The sequence below is a fragment of the Brienomyrus brachyistius genome, chromosome 14 (assembly GCF_023856365.1).
Source record: "Brienomyrus brachyistius isolate T26 chromosome 14, BBRACH_0.4, whole genome shotgun sequence".
NCBI lineage: Eukaryota > Metazoa > Chordata > Actinopteri > Osteoglossiformes > Mormyridae > Brienomyrus > Brienomyrus brachyistius.
In genome coordinates this window covers 21,937,311-21,961,618 of record NC_064546.1, presented here as the reverse complement: position 1 = coordinate 21,961,618, position 24,308 = coordinate 21,937,311, and the positions used below count along the sequence as shown (strand labels likewise).

Genomic DNA, 24,308 nt, shown 5'->3' with positions numbered 1-24,308 from the left:
GCTCATTGCTGTGGGTCTGTCGGGGAGGGACTCTTCGGGCAGGTTCTGCGGGTAGGTGTGAACTGAAGGTGCTGACTGAAATTTAATCCTCCTGTTGCCAGTGTGATAACTACGAGATCCGGTCCGGCAAATACCTTGGAGTCTGCATTTCCGTAGCGAACAACCGGCTGTTTGTGGGCTCAATTCCGAAGAACAAGACCAGGGAAAGCATCTTGGAGGACTTCAGCAAAGTGACAGGTTTGAGGGGGACCACCTTTCTCTGTCGCCACTTGGTTTCTCTGCCCCATGTGTATATCACTGGGTCTGATTGATTGTTTACCCTTACGATTAACAGCAGGCATTTGGCTCGGTTATTTCACTTAGAGATGACAGCTGGCTCTCCCTGGCCATTGAGTGGGGAATGAGATGGCCAGTGCTCAAGGGTTTCATCTCCTCTGAACCACTGGTCTCTCTCACCCTGTGACCATGACCCCTTTGCAGCTGGTGTTGACACTGCAGTCCGTATAAGTCTCTTGCCTCACTGCTCCCCAGAGGGCCTGGTGGAGGTCATCCTGTACCACCAGCCAGACGACAAGAAGAAGAACCGCGGCTTCTGCTTCCTGGAGTATGAAGACCACAAATCAGCGGCACAGGCCCGTCGCCGGCTGATGAGTGGGAAGGTGAAGGTGTGGGGCAACCCAGTCACTGTGGAGTGGGCCGACCCGGTCGAGGAGCCCGACCCAGAGGTCATGGCCAAGGTGAGACATAGGCTTCGCCCAGTGACAGCGTCCACTTCACGGTTCACGTCGTCTCGCAGATTGAACACACGTTGAAGTCCGCAGTCATCACGCAGATGTCACGGTCCCTGAGCTACTAGTGTGCTTGGCTGTTTCCATCAGGTCAAGGTGCTGTTTGTGAGAAACCTTGCCACGCCTGTCACAGAGGAGCTCCTGGAGAAGACCTTCTCCCAGTTCGGGAAGCTGGAAAGGGTGAAGAAACTAAAGGACTACGCCTTTGTCCACTTTGAGGACAGGGACGCTGCCGTCAAGGTTAGAAAATGACTCAAGTGTTACTTTGTAGACCATCAAGATGGCTTTTTCCCCGGGAATGACCATGGGAAGTAAGGGGGGTGTTGTCGACTTCCCCTGCCAATGAGCCAGCGCGAATCAGCAATCGATCCCTTGCACCCGCTAGGCCATGCAGGAGATGAATGGCAAAGAGCTGGAGGGGGAGGAGATTGAAATCGTCCTGGCGAAGCCACCAGATAAGAAGAGGAAAGAGCGGCAGGCGCAGAGGCAGACCACCAGGAACACGGGGTGGGTCTTGGGGGGGCGGGGGGTCCCACTCGCCCCGGGTGTGTCAGGCAGTCTCCAGGCCATGCTGTGAAGTTTTACGTCTCTTCTCACCTGCCGCAGGTATGATGACTATTACTACTACCCACCTCCCCGCATGCCGCCACCCGTCCGAGGCCGGGGCCGAGGAGGGAGGGGGGGCTATGCCTACCCCCCCGACTACTACGGATACGAGGAGTACTATGACGACTACTATGGCTACGACTACCACGATTACAGGGGTGGCTATGAGGATCCGTACTATGGCTACGACGACGGCTATGCTGTGAGAGGGAGGGGCGGACGTGGCAGCCGCGGCGTCCCGCCTCCACCCAGGGGCAGAGGAGCTCCGCCTCCTCGTGGCCGTGGCGGCTATGCCCAGCGGGGGGCGCCCATGGGTGCACCACGGGGCAGCCGAGGGGGACGGGGCGGCCCGTCCCAGCAGCAACGGGGTCGTGGCGCTCGTGGCGCCAGGGGAAACCGTGGGGGCAACGTGGGCGGGAAGAGGAAGGCCGACGGCTACAACCAGCCAGACTCCAAGCGGCGGCAGACCAACAACCAGCAGAACTGGGGGTCCCAGCCCATCGCCCAGCAGCCCCTGCAGCAAGGTGGCGACTATTCCGGTAACTATGGTTACAATAATGACAACCAGGAGTTTTATCAGGATTCTTACGGCCAGCAGTGGAAGTAGACAGAAGTAAGGGTTTGGGGAAGCACTAAACACGCAGAAACGAGCGAGGAGATTGGCAACACAACCACGTCTGATTGGCTTTGTATCCTTTAACCTATGTGCACAAACAGTCCAACAAAAATAACCGAGGCGAGAATTGGCTTCACATCATCCATGTGTTGATTGGCAGCGAGAGGCTGCAGTCTGTATTGGGATGAAGATGAGTGTAAATACAGCCTTTCTGAATTTTTTCTTATCCTTTTGCTTTCCTTGTGGTTATTTGGGACATTTCTGGCTTTAAACGCTTAAATGCTTTTATTCCTTAAATTTTATTTCTTATTTTGTTGGTTTGTATTTTTTTAATGCCTACGTTTAACACTTTAAAGGTGGATTCTCATTTTCAAAAGTTTTTGAGAAGACGTAAATCATGAGTAACCTGCAGGAAGCAAAGACGTTCCCCCCCCACCTCACACCACCCCCTCCCCCCCCCTCGGACTTGTCCCCTGTCAGGTTCCTGATAGACGGGCTTAGCAATTTGCTTGTACATAAAGGCTGAAAGCCTGAGTTTATTTTAATCTGTTGAACACCATTGGGGAAGGTTAACCAACGGGGAGAGATGAAGAATTTCCATTTTTTCTTGTATTGGGAAAGTAACGTTACAGTGTATGTTTAGCATTTGTAGAAGTAGGTTAATTGTGTTTTTTTTAAAAAACTGTTATTACGAGCTTTCTCTCTCTCAAATTTGCCCTTTAGGATTTGGTTTGGCTGAACCGTAACAGCCCAGGCCGTATGTTCTTTGATGTGTTTGTATTTATAAATTGTTCTTGTTACATTTCAATAAAACTCAACCATACATCATTCGATTATCAGCTACTTCAAATTCAGTTGTGTCATGGCCTATTTGATCCCGCCAAATCCGACCTGCCTCAAGATGGAAAACTTACGTAATGTGAGTGATCCTGCTTGCTCAAAAAAGCTTTGTGTTTTTGAAACAAAATCTGTATTTAATAGCAGTTCACTTTCTGCAAAAATGTCTGCAAAAAGACACGCTCCAATCAATCAACCAACCAACCAACTCCCTTCCCCACCAAAAACGACAGCAGAAAAACCCAAATACCAAATAACTGGTTCGTTCAACTCTGTAGGACGGAACACCGTACCCAATCTCCCAAAATCAGGAATTTTAACCCTTTGCTTTCCAGCATTTGACTCATTTCTTTCAGCATCACCATTTAGGCCTTCAGAAAATCACGTGATAGCTCGCTGCACTTAGATCGTTCTGCATTTGTTACTAATATATTTAGACATCCCCTGTTACTCAGCGCTTGCTTGAAATCAGCAGGGAGTGACTTGTCCTGAAGAGACCTGATAGAGCCATGGCAGTATAAGCTCTGTTAAGGCTTTGTGTCTACTAACGGACGACTAGTCGCTCATTGCCAGCAGGGCAGCACCAAGGAGAACGTGCCAAAAGTGAACGGTCTGTGTGAACGCACCTTATTCAGCCCCTCAGAAACATCAGCTGCTTCTGGCAACCAAAGGGTTAAATCCGATTATCTGATTAAGCCGTAGTCTGATTATCAATCTGCTTCGTTTGGCTGCACTCGAAACAATAAAAATGCTCGTGTGTAAATTGCAAACATTCCCTTCCCTATTAAAACGGAAGTCTGCAGCTCATTTTTCATTTTTGTTTGTCCTTTCCCCTCTTTCGTTTTAATTAACATGGGTTTGTTTATGGGTTTTTTGTTTGTTTAAGTTTCTCCTTTTATTTCGAATCACCCAGGTGAAGACGCGAGAGGGGCAGCGATTGCGTGAGTGAGGAACACATCTATCTCTGCTGTGTTCTTCCCAAAAAGGGTGAGCTTGGTCTACCTCTTCAACTCTAACTGGAGTTCTCTCCTTCCCGGGGACGACCAGCGTGCCCCCCACCCTCACATGTTTTGCTCAGTAAAGATGAATCGATTTGATTTGATGAGGAGTAGCATAACAGCTTCCTGGTTAGGCACCTGATCTATGAAAACATTTATGGTTTACGTCTGACATTCAGGACATCTTTGGTTGGTGAAGCTTTTTTTGGTTGCCTATGGACAGCATTCGCTGTAACCCTCCTAGAACCCTGAGAAGGATCTATATTTTGAAGGAGGTATGTTTGCTGAAGAGTAAATGTTTGTTTACTGAACAAAACATGGAGTACTGTTCAGATGAGGCCTTCAGTTGTTAAGTCCCCGCACTAGTGATGTTCATTGCTCACGCCAAAAAGACCAAGGAAAGCGCTGAAGCTGAAAAGAGAGGAGAACCCCTCAGCTGCCACGGTCCAGTGTTTGTAGGGCCTTTACCATTTCGCTGAACATCATCCTCAGAACAACATGAGAACAGGTGATGGAGAATGGATGAGGTCCCACTAGATAAGGTGTGTTCGGCCCTGGACCTGGCTAGCTGAGCTGTTTCAGAGTGTTTACTTCAGCCAAGCCCTTTAACCAGACCTTTGCTCAAATGGGTGGATCCAGGCTTCTCCATTAGGACCGAGGTTGGTTGGTTGTCTCCTTAACGTTAAAATCGGCACGTGCCGCAGCTCCTCTTGGGCTGGATTGACCACTTTGGATGCAGCCTTTTGTGGCACTGCAGGCATGCTGATGTCCACCAGGGGGCACAGGCGCTACTGCAGCTTGTCTCCTCAGGACTGTCATTCTTTCAAGCATGCAGAACTACAAATGGACCAAACAATCTGATCACCTGCTGTTCTGTTTTAATTGAATCTCTGATTTGGGATAAAATGAAATTTTTTTCACCGCATTAAATATAAAAACGGTAAAGCTTTCAATATTGCAATTCTCTTCCGTTATCGATAAACACGTCTGTGTGCGCTATGGAGTTTGGAAACTTATATTTGACGCAGTGAAACCACAGAGTAGCGATTATTGTTAACCGGTGTGCTGTAACTCCTAACTAAACAATCCAGCCTCCATGTGCTTAGGGTGTGCTGTTAGGACTTGCAGGGTAAGTATATCTCCTTTTGCACTGTGGTGATTTTGTCATGGTTTGAACGATGTTTTCCCTGAGTATTGACACTGATCAAAATAGGATTGTCAACCACCAAGCCCCCTTAGACTCTTGGAAAATTCCTCACACACTTGCCAATTTCATTCATGTATCAAATGAAAATTGTTGACTAGCACTTACATTGGGGATAGATTTTTGTAAATGGCCAGAGGTTGGTTATGTCCAGCTCTCATTAGTAAAGAGTGCCAGCATTTACACTGAGTGTTTCTCTAAGTGCTCCCCCAAGAGTGCGGCAGCACCCTGCTATTCCCTGATCTCATCAAAGGCACACACACCCTCCTGTGCCTTTATGCTGTACCTAGGTCTGATCTTTCCGTTGGGAAGCAGTGTTTTGTGATGGTTCTCTGCAGCGACTTGCCACTGGGCTTCTATGCTGGGAAAAACTGTAGTGAGCCATCTGTGAAAGTATGCTGGCCTTTTCTCTATGTGAAGTGTATGGATGAGTTTCCTAAATTTTTTGCTGCAGCCTTTACGAACCACCAAGAGCTGAAAATAAACCTGGGCCACTGCCTTCCAGGGACATTACAGCCCTCTGGTCTGAAGTCTGGCTGCGTTTGGAATCACTAGCCTGGCAAACTGCTAGTCTGTGACAGTTATATGAAGGTCCATTTCCGAACGAATGGGGAATGAAAGCTGGTCATGTGACTATCACCTCCCTTCTGGTAGAATATTCAGGTCAGTGGGCGTGAGGGTTTCCCCCCTACATGTCATGCTTATCAGAATGGAAACCACAACCAGCTTGCCTTCTGATTCCTCAGTCTCATAGAGAACATTTGACAACACAAGCAACCCCCCTGTCATGTTTGGGACCTGAAATGAGGGCACTTTAAATCACACAGGACAGTCAGACAGAAGGAATCCGAGTCGCGTCAGGTGACCTCCGGCAGCGATGTGCAGCTCTTTTGTAATCTGTCCCTTTGCCTTTTTTATTTTTTTACCTGGCTTATCTACCAGGCCCGTGTGAGGAGGCCCCCGCCCCTGTCTTGTCACGATCTGGACTTGGTAGGTGGGGCTTCGAGACGAGGCAAAGATGAGGATTTCTGGGTAAGGACACCCCCCTCCATCACTTCACCTTTTATTTGTTGCTATATTGTTCTCAGGATTGAAAAAGTTTGAGTTTCCGATAAAGGGGCCATTTGAAATAGAGGGTCTTTTGAGTGTGTGAGGTAAATGGTTTTGTTTGTGCGAGACTTGAAAATGTCCCATGGGTAATAGGAGGCTGTAATGGTATGCGTGAAAGGAGGGGGGGAGGCTCGAAGAACATTCCAGAGCTGCTGTGGGCTTCGGAAAGGGGGGCACCTGAGAGGCCGAGCCCAGGCCAGGCAACCTATGGCAGGCAGAGCGACCCCAACATATGTGGATGTCACCAAGCTGCCTTTGACGTGCGTTTCGGGCACCGAAACCCAGGACACTGCTGCAGGACACCAGGACTGACGGGAGCGAGCGAGGCTGTGGCAGGTAACACCGTCAGTCCTCATCTCATGCATATTCAGCATCTCTCAGGGTTCCCCTCTCTTTTTGGCATTTTGAATTCAAAACCAACTCCCCCTTCCTGTCAGCGGCCCCCATGCCTGCTGTGGCTAACAGGATTACAGAGGTTGTGGGCCCCCCGTGTTGGTGTCCTGCCTGCAGGCCTACCCCAGCACCCCAACTGAGTCCCAGACTGCATCAGGTGGGCTCACAGGAGCTGAAGTAGGTTAGGGGTGCCTGTTCCCCTCTGCCTGCATTGGAACATGAGTGGTGAGCTCCAAGTCTGCAAGAGGACCTCCTTCCACGGTTACCTGATTCTGCAGTGGGCATATTCGCTTCGACCGCATCTCTTGGCTGCCTGCCTGGATATTGTTGCCCCCCCCCCCCCCCCCAGTGTTTGAAGGCCACGTGGTCATGTTTTCATCTTTCAGACCTCTGTGTTTTACTGGAATGAATCTGCCAAATCAAGGATGTCCTACAACTTTCACACACACCAGCAGCTGTATGTGAACATGTGGAGTTACCTCCAGAGTAATTTTAATAGCTTGCTTGACACTGGTCTGTAAACCAGGAAGACATCAGTCTGCTCTGCGGGCCAGCCCATCACAGGGCGCACACACACCATTCACTCTCACATGCATTCCTACGGGCAATTTAGCAAGTCCAATTACCCTCAGCTTGTTTTTGGACTGTGGGGGGGAAACTGGAGTACCCGGAGGAAACCCCACGACGACATGGGGAGAACATGCAAACTCCGTACACATGTGACCCAGGCGGAGACTCGAACCCGGGTCCCAGAGGTGCTAACCACTGCACCACCATGCCGCCCCCATATGACTTATTCAAATGTTATAAATGAACATGTGGGTCAGTTCTGCTAACGGCCGGATCTGCTGTATTTCCCATTTACTCTACTGCACTACAAATAAACACCAGAGTTCCAACAGGGCAGATTCATTTTTTCTTGTAGAAATTTCAAGTTGTGTGAATTTATCATTGGAACAAATGGAATTACAACAGGCGATGCACCACTTTCACCCATTTGCTTTTAAATGTAACACTTTTTTACTGTATTGCCGGTTGTTAAGAATGCATATACACAATAATAATTGGTTTAACAACCAATCTTTGTCTCTTGACTGTGGCTGGCTACTACCCTATCAGGTCGTCATTGCTAAGGGTTATGATCCCGCTGTGTTTACTCTGGGGTTTGGGAGGGATTTCTGCACCATCCTGTCACACTTCCAAATGCAGTTCATTTGTCACTTGCATCGCACCAGCACTAGAGGGCATTGTAACACTTCACACGGTTTGCCTGAGGCCCAAGCATGGTTTAGTCTTTTTTCCTTGTAATTTCTTTAGTTTCCTTAGATTTAATAAACGATTTGCTAATTAAGAGGTGGGCAGTTGGCAGTGTGCCACATCTAACCAGAAACACCCTGATAGGTCCATTTCTGAAACTCACTTTTTCTTAGTGTTAAAGAAGGAACATGTGGTGATCATTTAGTCACTTGGGGATTTTACGAATCTCATTTTAAGGATTCTCCCTTAAAGATTTGCAAGGTCATGTCAATGGGCAATCAAAGCAGGGGTGGCCAATCTTATCCGCAAAGGGCCAGCGTGGATGCAGGTTTTCACTGCAGCTCCCTAATTAGGTCACTAATTAGAGGACTGATTGGCTGAAGATTCCTCACACCTGGGTTTGACCAGCTGACCTAAAGTTTGTCCCAGAAACCTGCATGCACACCTGCCCTTTGCGGATAAGATTGGCTACCCCAGGCGTTTAGGCAGAGAGGATGTGCTGCTTACAGGAAGCTTTACAGGGGTGTATGGGACAATGGGCAACGTTAAACCGGAAGATAACTAGGGCCAGCAGAGGATGTTTGTTCAGGGAGGGGATCATAATTTTGAGTCAGCGACCTCATCATTAGCTATTCATATTTGTGACAATGGGAGAGAGATTATTATTTTAAGGTTAGCAAACGTGTTACTGTGTTATCTCCCAGGTAAGGCGGTGAGTTGTGCCGTCAAAGTGCCGAAATGCTTCTGATGTGGTTGGTCATACTGTGGTCACTTTATTTTCCTCTCCTTTTGGAGGGATGCCAGTGAAGGTGGAGTCACTCACCAAGATGCCTGTTCCCTGGCCCTTTTCCAAAGATGGAGTTAAAAGTGGAGAGGTTGTTTCTTGAAAGGACCTGCATTGTGATTCTGAAGGAGTCACGCTTTTGGTCAAACCTGTTTCAGAAGCCATCTATTCTTATTCTGGGGGTGAGGGCATTAGCTGTGCCAAACGTAACCTCCATCCATCCATCCATCCATCCATCCAAACCGCTTATCCTTCTGGGTCACTGGGGGAGTCCGGAGCCTATCCTGGAAGCTACGGGCACGAGGCGGGGAACAACCCAGGATGGGGGACCAGCCCATCGCAGCAAAAGTAACCTGTTCTCCTTTAATTGGGTGTGCTTGACTGCCAAAGTGCCCTTTTTCAGTGAGAAAGCCTGTCATCCTGTCACCAGCCTAGAGATCGAGGGTATCGAGCTGTTGCCTCTAGCATTGATTAAATCTGTGTTCTCTGGGATGGAGCTTGGTCCATCTCTTGAGAAGCTACTCTGGGGTTAATTGGACATGTGTTTTATTGGTTGGCACTTAATTGCTTACCTGTTTAATTTTATGGCTGGCTTTCACTGCACCTGTGCGTGAACCAGACCATTTGATCTATGGAGAAGCTTATAATATTGCTCACACATGGAATAGTTTGTACATTCATTTTCTAAGGTTATGTTTTCCTTTGCAGTTTCTATTATTACCATTTGTTTTACTTAATGTCACATGCAATGAACCTCATTCTTGTGTTACTTATCTATCCTGTAAAGTGATGTTCAATAGGGAAACGAGCTCTGAGTATGAAAGGGGGGGAATCCTGCCCTCTCGGTGGGGGCTTGGCCTCGTCTCTGTCCTCGGTCTCGGGATCCGTGGTAACAACGCGAGCAGGTGCTGAGCCCTGGTCCACCGGCTCTGGTGCTGCAGCAAGTCCTGGGAGGAGAAGGTTCTACCGCCAAGTAGAAGAGGCCGAAGGGGATGTTGGTAAACGGAGCCTGTTATCTGAGGCCTTCTGTCAGCCGCAGAGGAGTAGTGCTATAACTATACGTTTGACTATATTCTTTTGCATATAAATCAAACACCATTGCAGTACGATTGCATTTGTGGGAGAGCAGGAGACACAACCTTTTATTAGTGGTCTCTTGTGTTGGACAATAACAGCCAAGGCTTGACTGGAGCTAAAGGTGTTGAAGTAGCATCTTCACCAGCAGTCGTGCCGAACTGCTCTAGGCCACCCAGGATGTCTGCAGACGACAGGAGTAGTTGGCGTCTGCGTCCCCCCCGTTAGTCTGCACACCGGCAGGGTGGGTGTTGGCTCTGTATTACTGTACTACACACCGGGTGGGGGGCGGGGGGGCAGGACTGATTGTTTGCTTTCGCCTGCAGCCAGTCAGCCACGCAGCTGGACAGAAGTATCCCCCTTTATTGTCTTATATCTATTTTGGGTGCAGCTCAAGCTGCAGGTGCCCATTGATTGATGGGATGGGTGTCCTGGTGGGGTGGGGGGGTGGGAGGGAAGGTTACGTAGCTGCAGCTACTGGTGCTAAACGAGGGTAAAGGAGCAGACGCAGGTCTGCCAGCGGGTGACAGCAACAGATGGACGGAGCCAGTGTGTGTGTGTGTGTGTGTGTGTGTGTGTGTGTGTGTGTGTGTGTGTGTGTGTGTCTGTATTATTCTTTAGTTTGCTAATTTCTATAAAAGGCCTCCCTTTTCCTGGTGACATGCCTCTCAGATGCTATTTTGTGCTGAATTTAATCTCCATGTTTGTGGGATGTTGGCCGTCATTGTAACAGGCAGGTGTCACGCTCTAGATGCTGTGGTGCCCCCCAGCCCTGTCTCCCATCCTGTCAGGGTATGGTAATGACGGTTGCCCTCTGACATGCAGTCAACTTGAAGGGATGCTGATGTACTTGTTAGAATTAACGCCACAGTCACTGCTCTTTGATTTGGCTCTTCGCGGTCAGATGGTGGGGAACAAGTTGTTGTCAGATGCTGAGCACCGGATGTAAATGGAGTCACATCCTACTGGGATAAGAGTGTCTGGATTTATGGTGGCAAGATAGGGAGTTAAGCCAGACTGAGTCGCACGCAGGGAGTCCGAACAGGGGGAGTCCAGCTGGAGCGAGTCTCCTTGGGAGTCTGACCTGGGGGAGTCGTTGCACGTGGGGAGTTCGGTTAGAGCGAGTCGTATGCGGGGAATCCAACCGGGGGGAGTCTGGTCAGAACAAGTCGCCTTTGGGGAATGCAGCCAGAGCACCACTCGCATGTGGAGATTCTGGCCAGAGTGAGTCACAGAGTGACTCAGACATGGCAAGCGAGATTAGGGCTGAGGACCCAACATCCTGTGGGGAAAATGCCCTCGGTGCCTCCTTATCAGATGGCTCTCCTCTCATTCCCAGATTTTTACACTAAAAATAATCAGTCATCCAGTAAAAGTAGTGGATGCTGGGGTCTAATTTGTCTTGGTTGTGTGATTTGATCTGTAATTTCCTTGTCTTGACAGGGACAGCAGTCCCGTATATCTTGCGTTGATCTGGACCTAGTGAATCCCAGCAAGCTAATGAACTGGCCTCAGCACCAGTTGGGTGGTGCATATGTACAGCCTTAGTCTCCATGGTGATGGGAAGCACATATACTGGTGCGGTAAGGTGCAGGATGAGGGGGTGAAGATTGGGGGGGGGGGTTGAGGCTGCATTCAGCCATTGCTGCTGGGCACGTGTCCTGCCTGCTGAGAGAAGCTCCTGGCTGCTCAGCTTAACCTCCGCTGCTGTGGCAGAACATCAGAGGTTCTACGTATTGCCTGGTGGATTAGTGAAGTGCAGCCGCCGGATACAGCGTCTAGTACGTGCCGATCTTTAATGCGACTAACGTCATACCAGTACAGTATAGTTGTGACAGCTGTAATAATCTATAGTCAGCTATTGCAGCTTCTCCCGACTGCAGGCTTTAGCACTTCGGAATCACACAGCAGGGAGCACCGTCTTGTCATAGACGCCCGCCTCAGAGATGGACCCTCTCCACAACCTTAAGAGACTGAGAATTAATTCAGAAAAAATCCTAGCTACCAGCTATCAGTGTACAGAAGATGCCGCCTTCTGCTGGTAAGCGGATGGGCTCTGCTGCTTGCACGCTGACCTGCTAAGGGGTTTGTGGGATGAGCAGGCCGGGGCCGCTAAGCTGGATCTGACTGTGAACTCGTGAGGGACCTTTAGGGCTTTGGGGGTTTCTGCCTGTTTGCAAGTTCCTCAAACATTTCAGCAGTTCAAGATATGGTGTGACTCAAAGGACAGGGCACAGGTGTGTGGACGTGCTTCTGGATAGCGGGGTGGCTCTCGGTCCTCAGCCTTGTCGGTGTCAGGTAGAGTGTGCCGGTTCTGTGACGGGAAGAGGAGCCTTTTGTGATGCTCTGTAAAGTGCCGGAGAGCTCAGCTCGTTCCGTAATTCTGAGCTCTGCCTGTTTTCGCCAGAGTGCCAAATTCTTCCATTTCAGTTCATCCTATGGTCATTAGAACCCCTGAGATTCTACTTGGTTCTGCTGCCACTGGTGTAAGTGGGCAGCCTGGCCCCCCCACGCCTCCCTGCTGAACCCTGTGATTCCCGTGCAGCCAATAAACAAATTCTGCTCTGCGGGCCCATTTGTATCAGTGTCATGTGCCAGAAAACCTCTCGTCAGGCGGCAGTGGCTTGTGGTGCCGCTTTCTGTGGCGCGGCAGAGAGCCAGCTCCATCATTACAGGGCAGCTGTTGGTCTTTGTGATGTCATGAAACTGACGGTCAGCCACGTTCTCTGGCCAGTAAGTTTGTTGTACATGTCCGAAGTCAGACCAGAATCATTTTCCCAGCTTACACTACTGTCTGTTTTAAAGAGAGAGCTGCCAAAAGCACTAATGTGAGCGCTCCCAGTGCAGAAATCTGGTGTTCTGCATCCACAGTGTATTGCATATCGGGGTTGTTTAGTGAAGCACAGATCGGTTCAAGTTTGCCATGGTCCCTGGTGTGGGGGGCAGCAAGGGACTCGCTGTCTTTCCTGTGAATCTTTTCCCGGATAGAGCAGGAATCTCATGGATGTGTCCTTAGGGAGAGTCATTAGCATTGATCCTTGTGGGCTGGTGTCTGTCTGGCTATCCAGGAAACTGTCCCACGGAGCCTCTCGCTATTCGGTGGCTGGCCTGCTTGCGTCCGTCATGCACAGGCGTTGCCTCCATGGCCACCCGTGCATGCACTCTGCAGCGCAGTAGGCACCCAATGGCAAGCAGACCTGTTCAGGTGCAGGAATCTGCCGGCCGTGACCCCGGGGGGCGCCACAGGTTACTGAAATTCCCTTCATTCCCTTAATTATCTTTCAATATAAAACAAAGGATTTACCACATCTAAGGCAGAAATGCTGAGCTCCCTCTGTGGCTCAGGAGTGCTGGATCAGAGCGGGCAGGCGGGGCCTCGGTGCAGCCTGGAGCTTCTGCAGTGTGAGCACACAGGCAGACGTTCGTTGCTAGGCCCCTTCGAGCTGAGACATGAATTCCCAGTGACTGTCACAACGTTACATCCCTGGCTTCGTGGAATAAACACAGCCTGGTTGGTTTAGTAGCCCCGCCTACAACGCTTTAGTGAAGTGTCTGGTTTCTCAGTGTATATACTGTCGATGGAACATGTTTCCTGCGTGTGATGGCCCCTGTGGTTTCGCCGTGGGCGGCCTCCTCACTTGGCCCATGCGCGTCCGATGGCCCCTGTGGTGTCCCCGTGGGCGGCCTCCGCACATGGCCCATGCGCGTCTGATGGTCCCTGTGGTGTCACTGTGGGCGGCCTCCGTACATGGCCCATGCGCGTCTGATGGTCCCTGTGGTGTCCCCGTGGGCGGCCTCCGCACATGGCCCATGCGCGTCTGGTCCCTGTGGTGTCCCCGTGGGCGGCCTCCGCACATGGCCCATGCGCGTCTGGTCCCTGTGGTGTCCCCGTGGGCGGCCTCCGCACATGGCCCATGCGCGTCTGGTCCCTGTGGTGTCACCGTGGGCGGCCTCCGCACATGGCCCATGCGCGTCTGGTCCCTGTGGTGTCACCGTGGGCGGCCTCCGCACATGGCCCATGCGCGTCCGATGGTCCCTGTGGTGTCCCCGTGGGCGGCCTCCGCACATGGCCCATGCGCGTCTGGTCCCTGTGGTGTCACCGTGGGCGGCCTCCGCACATGGCCCATGCGCGTCCGATGGTCCCTGTGGTGTCCCCGTGGGCGGCCTCCGCACATGGCCCATGCGCGTCTGGTCCCTGTGGTGTCCCCGTGGGCGGCCTCCGCACATGGCCCATGCGCGTCCGATGGCCCTTGTGGTGTCCCCGTGGGCTCCTCCGCACATGGCCCATGCGCGTCTGGTCCCTGTGGTGTCCCCGTGGGCGGCCTCCGCACATGGCCCATGCGCGTCTGGTCCCTGTGGTGTCCCCGTGGGCGGCCTCCGCACATGGCCCATGCGCGTCTGGTCCCTGTGGTGTCCCCGTGGGCGGCCTCCGCGCATGGCCCATGCGCGTCTGGTCCCTGTGGTGTCCCCGTGCGCGGCCTCCGCACATGGCCCATGCGCGTCCGATGGCCCCTGTGGTGTCCCCGTGGGCGGCCTCCGCACATGGCCCATGCGCGTCTGGTCCCTGTGGTGTCCCCGTGGGCGGCCTCCGCACATGGCCCATGCGCGTCTGGTCCCTGTGGTGTCCCCGTGCGCGGCCTCCGCACATGGCCCATGCGCGTCCGATGGCCCCTGTGGTGTCCCCGTGCGCGGCCTCCGCACATGGCCCATGCGCGTCCGATGGCCCCTGTGGTGTCCCCGTGGGCGGCCTCCGCACATGGCCCATGCGCGTCCGATGGCCCCTGTGGTTTCGCCGTGGGCGGCCTCAGTCTGTGTGGCCTTTCCTGGGACAGTGTGAAGGTTAGGGCACTGAGGGCTTTTAATCCATTCTTACCAGCACGGCCTATAAACGGCCTGTGGAGTCACACGGTGTCATACGGGTTCCTGCTGCACTATATTATCTGTGTGCCTTCAGGCAGATTTTACAGTTTGAAGCAGCTCTTTGGACATAGTGCAGTCACAGTAGATACCTATTTCTCCCCCGTGGTGCATTACAGAGGAGTGAACAGACATGTGGCAGTGCTGGGGCTCACGGGGCCGCTGTGGCCTGCCGCCGGGGGTCAGGGCAGCTGCAAGCCCTGGAGTGATGGAGAGGCTGGGGACTGAGTGACCCAGAGCCAGGGAGCAAGTGTGTCCAACTGATGGGGATGGGGAGAGGGGGAGCAGGCGGAGGCATAAGAGAGCTTTAATCTCAGACATCCAAATCGTCCAAAAAGCGTCCAAATCAAAACACCATGGTTGACGGGGGGAGCAACCTCCATCCTGCTTGTGTTCATGTTCTCAGTATCATCCCGGGTTCTGAAAGAAGTGGCAAATTGCTGGGCTACATATCATTCACGAGGCGCTTATCTGTTCCATCACCCATCCATCTGTGTGATGGCAGCAATGGTGGCAGGTATACCACATGGGGGTCTGGATATCTGCATGGCACGGCCTCCCCTCCACCCATACCAGCCCCCGCAGCCGCTCTCTCCATGGCCTGGTCTCCACCGGTACCGGCCCCCGCGGACGCTCTCTCCATGGCCTGGTCTCCACCGGTACCGGCCCCCGCGGACGCTCTCTCCATGGCCTGGTCTCCACCGGTACCGGCCCCCGCGGACGCTCTCTCCATGGCCTGGTCTCCACCGGTACCGGCCCCCGCGGACGCTCTCTCCATGGCCTGGTCTCCACCGGTACCGGCCCCCGCGGACGCTCTCTCCATGGCCTGGTCTCCACCGGTACCGGCCCCCGCGGATGCTCTCTCCTTGGCCTGGTCTCCACCGGTACCGGCCCCCGCGGACGCTCTCTCCATGGCCTGGTCTCCACCGGTACCGGCCCCCGCGGACGCTCTCTCCTTGGCCTGGTCTCCACCGGTACCGGCCCCCGCGGACGCTCTCTCCTTGGCCTGGTCTCCACCGGTACCGGCCCCCGCGGACGCTCTCTCCATGGCCTGTTCACCACCGGTACCGCCCCCCGCGGACGCTCTCTCCATGGCCTGTTCACCACCGGTACCGCCCCCCGCGGACGCTCTCTCCATGGCCTGTTCACCACCGGTACCGCCCCCCGCGGACGCTCTCTCCATGGCCTGTTCACCACCGGTACCGGCCCCCGCGGACGCTCTCTCCATGGCCTGTTCACCACTCGGTCCTGCTCCTACCGTTGCTGTCATGCCCGATTCCCTCCTTAATTAGCTAAAAGTTGCTTTAAATATAAACAAAAGCCCTTCAATAGAGAGCCACAGTTCAGATGTGAGCAATGCAAGGCCGGAATGGCAGACCCGCAGGTCACAGAGGTAGCTGTGGGATGACACCAGCCCTGGCTCACTCAATCCGTTCATTGAACCCCCAAAATCTCATCACGGAGTGTAAAAGTTCCAGGTGAGCTCTGCCCCGAGGGTGCATCAAATGGATTCATCCATGTTTGGCAGGAAGCAGATCAGATCGCTCGTACTTCTCGTTTTCCGCTGAGTCTTAGATCATATCAGCAGCAAGTCTCATGTCCCTACAGCCATATTAACATTTCTTTAGATGCTGGTTTCTGGTCGTCTGACTTGTATGATGAACAGGGCATGGCACTTAGACTCCAGATGCGCGTCTGTATTTGTGCTTACAGGGCAGTGTTAACTTTGTGACATCAAAGTCTGCATCTCGGGGTGTCATCCTTACTGACAGCGTGCTGTCACTCAGCCATCGTCTGGCTGACACCAGCTGTCCACCCGTCTGTCTTGCAGCCGCACAGGGGTACGGGAGATGTAAATAAGCTGGGGTGTAATTAATTAGGCAGCTTTTTTGCTGTCTTGAGGTCGTTATTTAGTTGAGAAGGGTAGCTGCGAGAAGACTGAAAGACTGAACACAACGAAGTATTTTGGGAACCATATAGGAGAAGCTGGTTTTTGTAGACCAATCACGCTCAACTTTAATCTAGGAAAATCATGAGGAGGCGAACTGTGTTCTGGTGGGTCTCGTCCTGATAAGCATGACGGCAAAAAACAATTTTGTGTGTGTCTGGGGATTTAGAATCCTTTTTACATGCGGTGCAAGGAAGAACATCTCTTTGGTTAATGTTTGCCTTTCGATGGTCGTGAGAGCAGTCACAGGAATGAGGTCTAAATGGAGTCCGGAACAAACAGACCATTCTGCGGATAATCTTTGACTCGCAGAATTAGCTTAAGCACTGACCCTTGCGTATATGATCTATCTAGGCGTTATTTCTCTGTGCTCTCTGAAAACAACCCGGCGGATTCGGCGTGAGGCGGGAGGCTTGCCCAGCGTGCTTAATGCTGCGAGCGCGGTGGCAGTGGGGAGATGACAGACAGATAAACTCCTTCCTGGGAGGAGATGCAAGATGGGCTGCTGATCTTCTGTGGTATTATTATTATAACTGATAGCTGTTATATATCCCTGATAGCAATATATGCAGATACAATATATGCATTGTACACATGTTGTTTTCCCTTAATCTTTTGTCCAGATAGTTCAAAGTGACCATTTTGACAGCTAGCTACGCCGTGACGGCTTGCGCAGCTGTAAATATAGCCGGTAGTCATGTCATAGCAAGAAGACGAATAAGCAGTGGGCTGCAGTGATCCGGACACCCCGGCTCCGTCACTGGCATCTGTGGACAGCAAAGTGATGGTGCGCTCCGCTGTAGCTGGGGGTGGATTCCGTATTTATGCCGAGTGACACCTCGATACTGTAGGCCGGCTTTATTTTGCTCTCATTTCATAACTTCAGCGGGAGTCGAAAGGTGTCTCCTCGCTACGGCTGAGCTCTGCCATGTCGGGCTGCTATGTAACATCATACCCAAACGTTCAGCTAACACAGTGACGCACGGGCCCTGCCGCGAGACCACACTCTGCTGCTGTCAGGCTCATTTCGGGTCGTTTGGCTGGTTACTGAGCTGGCAAATACCGGAAGGTTGGCCGGTCGTGCAAGCCTCTCCCAGCATCTGTCCTTGGGGTGAGCTGACAGTGTGCCCTGTGTGTGTATCAGGCAAAACCAGGAAGGTTCTAGTCTGTATGGGGAACTTAGGCTGTCGTTTATCGTACAGATCTCATGCACAGAAACCACGCAGCCCGCAGCAAGGTGACCTGAATTTCATCAGTAAACATTCACGCTGGAATAGATAAAAGCGTGTCGTTGTAAGCTGCTCTGAAAGAAAGTGTCCTCAATGCAAATAAATTATGTAAATGTCAGATTCCCATTTTGCTAAGATTACATCCTTTACAGATTTGGAAGAACAGCGTACTAGAAATGACAAAAAAGGCAAGGCATGAAATTAATTACAACAGCGGTGTGGGATGTTTACAACCTGTGAATGTTTGTGTATTTGTGTCACGTGCTGAATGCTGATTGTAGTGTTGTTCAAACAACAGGAAAAAAATCCACTCTGGCAAACACACATACATGGTCACATATATATATACGTGCACGCACACACACACACACACCGTTTATTTCAATGGGAAAAACCTTAATCCCAACAATAACAAACTTAACCCCTACTCAGCCCTTAGCCATAAGTAACCAAACAAAATACAAGACTTTTGACATTTTTTTTGATTGCAGTCATAGTTTCTCTTTGTGGCGACCAAAACAGTGCACGCAGCAGAAATTCAGTCCATTTGTATTGCAGGTGCCCTGTCCAGTGTGACCCTTGGTTTCTGGGTTAACAAGGGCTTTCTGAGGGAGTAATCAGGCTCGTTAGAGTAAAGAGTTAACGAGAGCCGTGGGGTTTCTGGGATGTGATGAGCTTCAGCTTCCTTCTTGCTTCCTGCTGCTTTCACCGCTGTGATGATGCCCCTGCTCTGTGAGCTTTGGCTGCTGACATTAATCCTGGCAGCAGGAGGGAGTGGCTCCGCTGACCCCGATCGTGTCTGGCACAATCCGGGCAGCGCATTCAAGGCTGCCACTGAGCGTGCTCACAGCATGGGTGGGGGCTGGGGGGCGCGGTGATCGGCAGTGGTGATGCACACGAAAGGTCACATAGTGTAGCTGCAGGGGGAGGTGGGTGCGAATGCTTCGGCCGGTTCTCTCGGCCACGTGTCACTCGCTGGTGCCAGAACCGGGTCGGGGCTGATCAGTGTCTGCTCCCTGCAGCCTGGGGGAAGCGATACACACCTCTGTCTCTGTCATCCTCCCTCTGTCTCTGTCATCCTCCCTCTGTGTGCACTATTCAGAATGAGAGTGCTTTCACTATCCAGGGAGGAAGTTTGTACACATTGCAGCGTGGGACTGCGTTCAGTATTCAGGGTGGGAGTGTGTAGACAATGCAGGGAGGGGCTACATTAACTATTTGTGGAGGCAGTGCGTAAACACTCCGTGGAGGAAGTTATGGCCAATCATTCTGCCTTTTGGGGCTGTTCAGCACTCCATCTGCGGGGCCATGGGTCCATCGTGGGCGTGGCTGATGGTGCAGCGTAAAGTCAAACCGACATAATGCTTCAGCAGAGATACGGTGTCGGTCTGAGGCATAGAGCAGAACCGAACTCTACTGGTGACGAGAGCTGCCATGGCTGCATGTGATGGATGCAGGCGGGCGGGCCTCTGTGTGTGTGTGTGTGGATTAGGTTTATATTTTGATGGTGTGGGGACCATTTTTTAAGTCCCCACAAAGATCTGTGAATGTCATCATAAAAGTGCTGTTGCAGTTTATATGTGAGCTGTGTGCCTGTTTGTGTGTCTGGCCTATGTTTATATTACACCCTTCTGCAAATTCCGGTTTCATTCCGGAAAGCCAACAATATACCTTAATTGGCCACTTTTTCACTGGGTTGGAGTTGCATCATCATACTTAGGCGATTTCATCATTGTTCCATTTCCTTACAGGTCAGGTGCCTGTCAGCGTGATCTAGCCCTCTGCCGTATGTTCAAAATGCTGAGGAGTTCCATCAACAAGAAGAAAATCAAGGTACTTGACTGTCCTGGAATCTCTCTGAATTTAAACCCTGTAGAGAATCTGTGATCAGCCTGCAAGCAGCGGCTTTGTGGGATTGACTGTATCACAAAAGAAAAGCTTATTTAGGCCCTAATTCAAGTATGTTACTGGGACCCCAAGGTCATCAAAGAGGGCTCAGAATTGATGGATTCTATGCCAATTCGCGTCCAAATGCTGCTAAAATAAAGCCAAGGAGGTTATATTATATATTAAATGCTGAAATGTTGAACCTGTTTCAGTTTGCAATGAAAAAAACTGAAGATGCCTGAACTGTTTTATTTAGTTTGGTTCCTTATGGTTAAGGTTAGGGGTGTCATTGTAAGGATTAGGGTTATGGCCGGAGAAATGGTGTGTGTGTGTGTGTGTGTGTGTGTGTGTGTGTGTGTGTGTGTGTGTGTGTGTGTGTGTGTGTGTGTGTGTGTGTGTGTGTGTGTGTGTGTGTGTGTGTGTGTGTGTGTGTGGGGGGGGGATACGAGCTATGCACCTGTCTGTAAGCTCTGCAAGACGCACTATTTTTAGTTTTTTTTTTTTTTTTAACCTCGGATACAGGATAATGAGGGGTAATAGGGCGGGGGATGTACGGCTGGGGGGTAATAGACGATACTAGGGCTGATCGACGTGTCAGGTTTTTAAAATATATCGGTATATTTTCATACGAGATATAGGATGAGATGATATCGTTTATATCCATGTGGTTTGTTGTGGTTTGTATAAATTACTCTCGTAGAGCCGCCAGTTTGCCCGTTTCTCCTCTCCGTTTTTTTGCACAACTGTGTCCTGCTTGGCCCCCTCCCTCTCTGAGCACTACTTGCCCCCCCCTTGGTTTATTTTTGAGCCATTTTTTTTCATGTTCGTATACTACGACTGTCATTTTTTCAGGAATCAAGTTTGAATGAATTTCAAATACCTATATGCCCCCCCCAAAACATGCTTAAAGCACCTTTACAGGACATGTCTAACTGTATTATTTACGTTTATCCATGTCACCAGGTCGCCTCAAATAGCAAGTGTAGTGGGATCGCAAAAGTATTCCGAAGTAACGCAAAGCTATTCAACATGTTTTCCCCACTCTGACGTTTTAGGGGTCAGCCAACAACGAAATGATGACACATGGTCTAAAGTGCTTACAGGTCACAGTGACGCTTTCAAATTCGAACGTGTTTATAGTTTGAATACGAAATTTTTGCATCAAGTTGGACCAAACGTTCTGATATCGGTTACAAAGTGACAGGATTAACGTACAGCTATCTGTTAATAAGCGTCCCTGTGTTACTTTGTGGACATTTGGCTTTAACTGGGAACTGTCGTCTTGTTACTCGATATGATATTTGGTCCATATCACCCAGGCCTAGAAGATACATAATGATGCGGAGGAAAGCCATGGTGGATCCCGTCCACCTGGGGCTCTCGAGGGACTTCATTGGCGGCGGAACAAAGACACAAATACTGCGTAACTGCTGCCTTCCTGCCAATTAGCTATGCTGCACTAAATACTGTATGCATCTCTACAGTCATCATTTTAGTGTCTCTCTCAGCCCACCTTGCTGCCCATCACACGGCTCCAGATGAGCTCTGATTGGCCAAAAGTGAGCTGTCTCTTGGGACCGATTTTTGTTTTCCATCCTGGGGAGGTCCTTTCGCAGACCAGCATGCCTAGATGTCATCTACTGCTTTATCAGCTGACTCAGTATTTGTGGAAAATCACCCCTTTGAACATCAGGAGAGAATGTTCGTATGATTCAGTTTCTAACTCCTAACAAAGTCAGACTTCACTGTGATAAATGGATTACTGATTTCATTGTAACCTTAGTAGAATATGGATGTGTGTTTCTTAGCGCTGAGTAGAGTGAAGGCTAAGTAATCAAGCCCATTGGTGAATGTGGTAGTTCCCAACAAGACAAACCCGGAATAATCCTTAGAAAATGCATGTAATTATGAAAACACTTCTAACGCTTCCATTTTGTGTGCTGTTTTTATTACTGAGATTATGGATTCTTCAGTGGCATTTAAAGATGTATTTGCAGAGTATTTGTCTGGCGTGGGCATTGCAGATAAGCCCTCTTCTCGTGGTGGTGCAGCATACGTTTTGTGTTCACCATGCAGGGGGCCAGTCAAGGCATGCGGCTCGGTGCCAGGGCTCAGTATTGTTGAGCACCAGACTTTTGTCATGTCTGTCAGCTCATCTGCCTCGTGCCCATTGCTTCCAAGATGGGCTCCGGACCCCCCGTGACCCAGCAGGATAAGTGGTTTGGAAAATGTATGGATGGATGGAAATCTCACTTTCTGTACACACTCACAGATTGACTGTAGATTGGCCGTCAAGGAAACATCTATGTCATCACAGCCTCATGTGGCTTGAGTCTTAAATGTGAAATTATATGTAGGTGCTTTGTTTCCTACCTAAAGCTGACTGTGGCACAGACTAGGCGGTATCTAATTTTTCGTACTGTCATTCCCTCTAGAGATGGCATAATGGTATGCAGCCCCCCATGATGAAATTCACCCAAGCCTAGCACAGACACAAAGAACTTACAGACTGACTTTACAGACAGAACTGCATGATTTACCCACTTGAAGCCAGTAATTTTTTTTCTTGTCTGTCATCAATTACAAATCTTTCTTTGCGAATCATGTTTGTCATAATTTTCATCAACGAAATGACCAGAGCCAGTAGGAGAGAAACAGAGCAGTAGGAATATCAGCGGAGCACATGCCATCAACAGCTGAGGACCTTGCAGCTTGGCTCCTTGAATCCTCCACGTTCTGGTGAGCTTGTGGTTCTGTGGGTTCCTGGCCAGCTGCCTAGAGAAACAAGCACTTTCCGCTCCAGCTCTCTGAGGGCCGACGCTCACAAGGGTCCGGTTTTTCAACATCTCCCTTCCTTCGGAAGCTTCATTAGGGCTTAAGTAACGGCGATAAGGCAGGGGTGCATGCAGAGCCCGGAAATGTGGGTTAGGGTTAGAACTCATAGGCTCAGAGGCTGCCGGGGTAACGACCACGAGATGTGCATCCTTGATGGTGAGAGATTAGGCCTGATGGACCCCCCGCCCGAGCGGCTGTGGCAGGGGATGTGGGGCGTGACTCGCGGTGCAGGCTTTCAGCTCAGCACAAAAGTAAAGCCATTGTGTAATGAGATGCAGCACAGAGTGTTCCGGTGAGTTGTTCTCATTTGTTAATGTGTGTCTGCAGGTGCGCCCTGGGCCGGCTGCTGCATGGAGAGTAGTATTGCTGGGCATCGGTGAGCAATGGAGCCAGGGGGCGTCATTCTTCTCCCTGGTGCCACCCTTCCTGTCACCATGCTGCCTTTGCGCCTGGCCCAGGTGCTGACCCGCTCTAGCACAATGCTCAAGTGGCCCCAGAGGGCCATGGTGGGGACCTGGCCGTCCCTCGTTGTCACGCGACTCGATGGTGTGTGAGTGGCATTAGGAGATGCTCTCTGCTGGTTTCCTCATCCTCCTTCACATGGGAAAGGTGGAGTTGGCAGGTGAGGCTGGCTTTTTGACTCACTCCTGCCGTCACGGGGACCCTGCCTATGACGTTGGGGGGGGTCGCCTGTCGTGGGGAGGGCCCTGCCTGTGATACCCGGTCAGGTGTGTCTGCTGTCCTTAATCATGCTGCAGTGAGCAGATTCAATGCAGAACTCTGTACAGCTTTTACAGAACTGCAAGGCATCTCTGCAGAGCCAGTTACCCAGCTGCCCCCCCACCTCCTCTTGACTCCCCTGGACCCCCCCCCCCCCCCACATGCAATTCCTCCAGCTTGAGCACTGAGTGAGACGAGTGACCTGGGGTTGTCAATGACGGGGTACCAGAGAAGCCAGCCTGGTCGCCCATGAGAGCATATCAGCTCTGCGGTTACCGGCCTGCCGCCCACCGAATGGACCTTAATTGATCCCTTAAAAGCCGCTCTCATCCAATTGAAAGCTGTCGGCTGGGTGCTCAAGCAACTCCACACACCAAGATGTTTCTTTGGCTCAGATTCCCATTAGCTGAGGACTGCTGCTCGGCTGGTAAAAGCAATAATGAAATCAGGGGCTTTTATGTGCTGCTGTGGAAAATGCCATGGATTCTATAGACAGATTCACAAGTGCTCTGAAATGGAAACGGTTAGGCGGTGCCTTCTGGCAGAGCGCTGCTTGGTGTGAATATAATGTCTCAGTCCCCAGTTCCGTGCCTGCAGGAGGATCCAATCAACCAGTGTGTGGGTATGGATAAAACGCGGGCAGTCCGTGGGTCGGGAGCCATAACATATCTCAGTCCTCAGTACCATGTCTGTGGAGGATCCAGTGGTCCAGTGTGTGGGTATGGATAAAACGCGGGCAGTCCGTGGGTCGGGAGCCATACCATATCTCAGTCCTCAGTACCATGTCTGTGGAGGATCCAGTGGTCCAGTGTGTGGGTATGGATAAAACGCAGGCAGTCCGTGGGTCGGGAACCATACCATATCTCAGTCCTCAGTACCATGTCTGCGGAGGATCCAGTGGTCCAGTGTGTGGGTATGGATAAAACGCGGGCAGTCCGTGGGTCGGGAGCCATACCATATCTCAGTCCTCAGTACCATGTCTGCGGAGGATCCAGTGGTCCAGTGTGTGGGTATGTATAAAACGCGGGCAATCTGTGGGTCGGGAGCCATAACATATCAGTCCTCAGTACCATGTCTGTGGAGGATCCAGTGGTCCAGTGTGTGG

The 24,308-nt window shown here is 51.2% G+C and overlaps 2 protein-coding genes across 12 annotated transcripts in view; one reads left to right on the top strand and one right to left on the bottom strand.

Moving 5' to 3' along the window:
• The window catches only part of LOC125707100 (heterogeneous nuclear ribonucleoprotein R), a 36,230-nt gene that overhangs the window by 3,004 nt on the left and 8,918 nt on the right, over nucleotides 1–24,308 (top strand). For 2 of the 11 annotated variants that reach the window (XM_048973999.1, XM_048973998.1), the window contains exons 7-11: nucleotides 102–237; nucleotides 532–737; nucleotides 879–1,028; nucleotides 1,174–1,295; nucleotides 1,395–2,838. In XM_048973999.1, the coding sequence (XP_048829956.1) occupies nucleotides 102–237; nucleotides 532–737; nucleotides 879–1,028; nucleotides 1,174–1,295; nucleotides 1,395–2,001 (1,221 nt within the window). In that variant the 3' untranslated portion in view covers nucleotides 2,002–2,838. Of the gene's footprint in view, nucleotides 1–101; nucleotides 238–531; nucleotides 738–878; nucleotides 1,029–1,173; nucleotides 1,296–1,394; nucleotides 2,839–3,760; nucleotides 3,835–5,991; nucleotides 8,776–24,308 lie in introns of those variants that run through there. The other 9 variants (XM_048974007.1, XM_048974001.1, XM_048974004.1 and 6 more) reach the window with 9 other exon arrangements.
• LOC125707242 (pro-resilin-like) lies at nucleotides 13,394–15,854 on the bottom strand. Its single transcript, XM_048974227.1, has 3 exons — nucleotides 15,158–15,854; nucleotides 14,740–14,844; nucleotides 13,394–14,490 (listed from the first exon to the last, which is right to left on the bottom strand). Exons 1-3 carry the CDS (start codon nucleotides 15,852–15,854, stop codon nucleotides 13,394–13,396), a joined length of 1,899 nt encoding a protein of 632 aa, XP_048830184.1.

Coding starts and splice junctions, on each gene's coding strand:
- LOC125707242 (XM_048974227.1), bottom strand. CDS start 15,854: ATGACAGCAACGGTAGGAGCAGGACCGAGTGGTGAACAGGCCATGGAG. Junction 14,845..15,157: donor GAGAGCGGCTGCGGGGGCTG/GTATGGGTGGAG, acceptor CATCCCCATCAG/TTGGACACACTTGCTCCCTG. Junction 14,491..14,739: donor CGGCAGGCCACAGCGGCCCC/GTGAGCCCCAGC, acceptor ACACTGTCCCAG/GAAAGGCCACACAGACTGAG.